This window comes from Triticum dicoccoides, chromosome 2B (genome assembly GCF_002162155.2).
Source record: "Triticum dicoccoides isolate Atlit2015 ecotype Zavitan chromosome 2B, WEW_v2.0, whole genome shotgun sequence".
In the NCBI taxonomy this organism is placed as follows: Eukaryota; Viridiplantae; Streptophyta; class Magnoliopsida; order Poales; family Poaceae; genus Triticum; species Triticum dicoccoides.
In genome coordinates this window covers 676,910,366-676,915,397 of record NC_041383.1, presented here as the reverse complement: position 1 = coordinate 676,915,397, position 5,032 = coordinate 676,910,366, and the positions used below count along the sequence as shown (strand labels likewise).

At 47.7% G+C, this 5,032-nt stretch overlaps 2 protein-coding genes across 2 annotated transcripts in view; one reads left to right on the top strand and one right to left on the bottom strand.

Annotated features, from left to right (window-relative positions):
- The window catches only part of LOC119365553 (E3 ubiquitin-protein ligase RNF14-like), a 5,642-nt gene extending 3,502 nt beyond the window's left edge, over positions 1-2,140 (top strand). The window contains exons 5-7 of the mRNA XM_037631194.1: positions 668-882; positions 963-1,119; positions 1,622-2,140. Of these exons, the coding sequence (XP_037487091.1) occupies positions 668-882; positions 963-1,119; positions 1,622-1,753 (504 nt within the window). The 3' untranslated portion in view covers positions 1,754-2,140. The remainder of the gene's footprint in view (positions 1-667; positions 883-962; positions 1,120-1,621) is intronic.
- A 1,663-nt stretch (positions 2,141-3,803) lies between these two features.
- On the bottom strand, positions 3,804-4,719 carry LOC119361133 (putative E3 ubiquitin-protein ligase SINA-like 6). The gene is made up of 2 exons (XM_037626492.1): positions 4,621-4,719; positions 3,804-4,505 (listed from the first exon to the last, which is right to left on the bottom strand). The coding sequence occupies exons 1-2, from the start codon at positions 4,717-4,719 to the stop codon at positions 3,804-3,806; spliced, it is 801 nt and encodes a 266-aa protein (XP_037482389.1).
- Between the last annotated feature and the right edge of the window lie 313 nt (positions 4,720-5,032).

Below are 5,032 nucleotides of genomic sequence, written 5' to 3'. Positions count from 1 at the left end.
CCTGCGGTCCCTGAGCGTGAACTAATAGAAAATGTTTACTAACACTAGCAGCAAGGTTCTCAATAGATACTGACATAGATTAGCATAACCATTCCAACAAATGACGAGATACAAATTCATGCCAAGAAATTACCGATTTACTACATACTGGCCAATTGTGAGATCTGGTAGGATGGAGATTGGCGACATGGTGAGGCATGTATGGTGGCTATCAGAAGCAGATAGGCCTCGGGTGCAGTTAAGAGGATCTGGGGATGTCGTATCTACTACTAGTGACTCACATGGAAAGTTTCTAAAGTGATTGCTTTACGATATGGTTCTAAATATGAGTCCTGAATCTAAGAGGTTACCTGGTGACTGGTTCTAATTGTAGTTTTAGGTTTGATAGATAAGTATGATTTAGTTACCAACATATTTTATCGTGATCTGAATGCCTTTTGACCATTTTTTAAAACAGTTACTGCACTTCATGGCTAGGTGTCTGCAAGTATTGATGTACATGTGTTTTTCTTCTATCCATCAACTGGATGATTAAGTTGAAGAGAATTTACATTTTGACCAACTTCAGTAACAATGACACCATTCTTCCCAGAGAAAGTCATATATGTTTATATATCTGGGGCCATTTTGTCAGGGATGCTAACTTGCTAACTTTTATTTCACACAGAGACGTCAAAAGTCTGGCCAAGTGAAGGGAGATATCCAGAAGGTTATGGATGAAGTACGCAGCATCAAGGAAATTTTGAAGGATGCAAAACAGTGTCCACGATGCAAGATGGCTATATCTAAGATAGAAGGATGCAATAAGATGACCTGTTGGAACTGCGGGCGGTTCTTCTGCTACCAGTGTAATGCTGCAATCAATGGATACGATCATTTCAAGTAAGTTCCCTTTCAGTAATATCTAATTTTGTTCATTGGCATAGCTGTGACTTGACAAATAATCATGTTGTTGCCTCCAGGGGTGATTGTGTGGTATTTGATCAGGAGGAAATTGATAGATGGGAAATGCAAATGAATCAAAGGCAACAACGCCAAGTAGTTGCGCAAGCGCAGGCTGAAATCTTCGAAGGAGAATATGGTTACCCATGTCCTACTTGCCGCAACCCAATTCCAAAGGTACTGTCAAAATCCTTTATTTGTGAAGGTATCTCAGGAGCAGCATCTCTAGTAATCATGAGAATGATGCAATTGCCTGCATTTTGCGTCAAGAAACCAAAATGTGCTATTTCACGTACAACTGCTTGTGGTTAATTTGTTTCTTAAGAAAAAAGTTGCCATTCAGGATTTTTACTCCAGTGGTGGTGCTTTCACCTCTAGTCATGATTACTTAGTTTAACTGTTTGTTCCGCTTCAGTTGTAAATAACTTCCGAGTCATAATTAACTAGCAATTAAATCAGCGTGATGTTTAGGTCAGTGTACCTTTTCTTGCTTCAGCCAACAGATGTCAGGCTATAACCACTCCCCACATACTCCTAGTGAATTCACAGATATTCTTTTATGGGTGTGAATTCATAGATCTTAACGACTTCAGCTTTGTAATTTCATTTTTCTTTCTGCATTGCACGAATACTTTGCCCTTCCTCATGATTCTGTATTTGCTTTGGTAACTCTCTGCAGATCGGAAACAACAACCATCTATACTGCTGGGCATGCCAACGGCACTTCTGTGCATTGTGCCGGAAGGTCGTCCTCAAGACGTCGCAGCATTTTGGTCCTAGGGGATGCAAGCAACATACAGCGGACGACTGACGCAGGCTCTCCCATATCTCCAGCCTCGGTGCAAGCGCAGTTTCCGAAGCTTCCCTGTATGTGCATACACACTCGTCCCAAGGTGCATTTGCCTTGGCGGCATTACCAGCATTTGGCGGCGAACTTGGTTCCAACTCTCCTACATCCGTGTGCTTGCTCAGTTATTTATAGTGTTTATGAACATAAATCTGCGTCTTTAGTCCATTTGTTTCCGTGTCTGTTGTTGAGAAGAATCTGCATATTCAGGATGCCAGTTGTCCCCTTGTATCATGAACGGGATCGTTGCAGTGAAACCTTGCAAAAATCTTTGATATTTACTGGTACTGGTGGTTGTGTCGTGATTTGTTCCATGCCTATGCAAATAAATTTACAGTGTGCTAATGGATATGTTTCTCTATATTCGGGCAGTTTGACGTGTGTACGAGTATGATGCCTTTTTTTCAACCCGTGGCGTCAGTGTATGATGAATTAAGTTGAATGTGCCGTGGTTGGGAACCTGTCTCCTTTGATAGAGCAACGTACACATCCAGTTCACCGAAGAGCATTATGTACCATCCGGTTCATCGGATGGCTTTGCACTTGCTTTAGTTCATACTCACTCCGTTTCATTCATAATATAAGTCGTTTTAGCAAGCTAAAACGGCCTATATTTTGGAACAGATGAAGTATAAAAGATTGAGCTGGTGAAAAGACAACATACTAAATAGCCTTTTTCTTGCATACAACTTCAGAGCCTTTTGATTGGTAGGATTCGAGTGACGGGAATATCAATCAAATACTTCGAAGAGCAATTTGAGAAAATGCCACGGCTTTCCTGGCACTTTGCTCCTATACCACACCTTTCTTTTTATTGGAGTAAATAGCACATCTTTGATTGATAGTTTGACAAAATACCACAAATTGAATTTCCCCCTTCTTTTCCACACCCAGACCCACAACAAATTTGTGCAGGACAGATTTACCCTCAGGCCGTTTCCACGATCAACAGATCAAAAAAAGGAGAAACGATGAACGCAGCTGACTAGAACGAAGCACCGCGCCGCCGCCTCAACGTGCCTCCTATCCCAGAACACTACATCGCCGTTCCTCCTTCCCGGCGCGCTGCCGCCTCGCTGTGATTCATACTGCTTCTTCTCCTCCCATGCACGTACGTTCTGCCACCGCCCAACAGCTTGCCACTCCTCTCCCATATCCACTAAACTAAACATCAAAACGTGTTACATCCATTCAATCTGAAGTTTGATTACATCCATATGAAGAAGCTTCCATATCCTCTTGTAACAGTTCCTACATCTAAACCATCAGCACGTACAAAGTTGTTAGTCTGTGCCACTAGTTTTTTAGTTGAGCCATATGCTAAAAAGCTAATAATTTGAGCAACGAGCAGCTCCAGCCAACATGCATGTACAACGACCAACAGACAGCCAGTACAGCCACCAACAGTTAGCAGGCTTGTACAGCTACACCTGGACGGGGCGCGTGCTGCAGGGGCACTTCAAGAGCCGGCGCCTCTCTTCTCTCGCAAGGCGGAGGGGCTGGAGCGCGGCGGACGGCGCTGCTTCCTGCATAGGAACGGGCGGCTCGCCGGGGAGGAGGCACGGCGAGGCGGCGGCTCACCGGGGAGGACGCATGGCGAGGCGGCAGCGTTCAGGAGGACCGGAGGAGGCATGACGAGGCAGCGGCGCACTGCTTTATCTATTTATCTCATGTGGATTCATCGTTTCATAAGACCAGGAAAGGTTCGATGGAAACGACTCGGAGGGCAAATCCGTCTTATTAAATATGAAGGGTGGGTCTGGACGTGGAAACGAAGGAAAAAATCCATTCTGTGGTGTTTTATCTAGTTATCAATATAAAGTGTGGTATTTAATCTAATAAAATGAAAGGTGTGCTATAGGAGCAAAGTACCAGGAAAAGTGTGGCATTTCCTCAAATTGCCCTACTTCGAATGGTTCACCATGAATGAAACACAACGTTGGCATGCAATGCAGCCCGATGACTAGTGCGATTCGTAACACACTAACACTAGCTAGCAGACATCAACGAATTATTACTGTATCTCGGTGTAAATGCAGGCTTCGATCTTGATAGTTACCGCCTCATATGGCTTGACAGAATTGGGCAGGAGGAACTGGAAGCGGTCGTCGGGATCGGGTAGGCCACTGGAGAGATTCGTGCATTCCACGTTGAAAAAAGATTTCAGGCGCTCACCATACCAGCCGCCTAATCTTTCGAACTCGAGCTCGATCCCGTAGAAGATCTCATCGCCGCCGTCAGTTCGGGGGCACACGCATACAGCGGAGATGGCGCGTCCGAGGTACACGGGCGACGCCATCACCAGGAACAGCAGCTCCCTGGCGCCGTCCCCGACGGTGACGACGTTGAAGCCGTCCTCGAGGTCCACGGAGAAGGACTCCCCGGCGCGGACGCCGCTGGTGCACGGCCACTCGTGCTCTCCGGCGAAGTGGGCCAGCACCATCTCCGTGGAGCCGACGAAGCCGCAGGCTTCCTCGGGGCAGTGGCACGGCGCGTGGAGGCAGTCCTCGAGGTGGCGGGGCCCGTCGTAGTAGACCGGTCTGGCGGCGCATCCGTAGGCGGCGTTGGGGCAGGGCGCGCGGATGGACTCCACCAGCCGCTCCAAGTCGTGGTTCCGGCGGTAGCCGTCGGCCATCGGAGCGCGACACACGTGACAGGTTCGCGCCGAGGCCAGCTTGCCGCGGCACTGCTCGCACAGCGCGTGCCCCACCCCGCACTGCAGGGCCGGAGACATGGCAGGTTTATCTTGTTACTACGTACGATTAGCGCTCGGGCGGAAGGAGAGACGGACGGGGGTCGGCGCGTGCGTGCGTGCGAGTACGTATACGTACCTGGAAGATGGGCGGCTTGAGCGGGAGGCAGCAGACACCGCAGTCGAGGGCATCGGCGTCCGCCAGCGTCAAGTTCTCGAGCGCCGCGCGTGTGGACATTCTTGCCGACCACAAGTCCGTTGAACAACAGTACTCCTATACTACAAGCCGGTCTTGATCGTCTCATAGTATCTTCCTTCCTCGCCAGCCGGCCGGTATATATCTTGTGTCACTCGTCTCGCTAATTAATACTCTAATTAATAAATCCATCCAGCATTCCAGCGCGCTAGTACCTCCCGTGTTAATGTGTTTCTCGATTTGTGTCCCAACCAACACGTATGCCTAGTCCCAAGGAGGCCGCCCGTAGTCACAAAATTCGTTGATCGATCGATCTTCCCTGCGACTCTCATATTCATAAATTTTGGAGTATTTT

What these genes read in the sequence shown, in the direction of transcription:
- LOC119361133 (XM_037626492.1), bottom strand. Translation starts at nt 4,719, where the DNA reads ATGTCCACACGCGCGGCGCTCGAGAACTTGACGCTGGCGGACGCCGAT. An exon ending in TCAAGCCGCCCATCTTCCAG is followed by an intron (nt 4,506 to 4,620) that starts GTACGTATACGT and finishes CCGGCCCTGCAG; the next exon opens with TGCGGGGTGGGGCACGCGCT.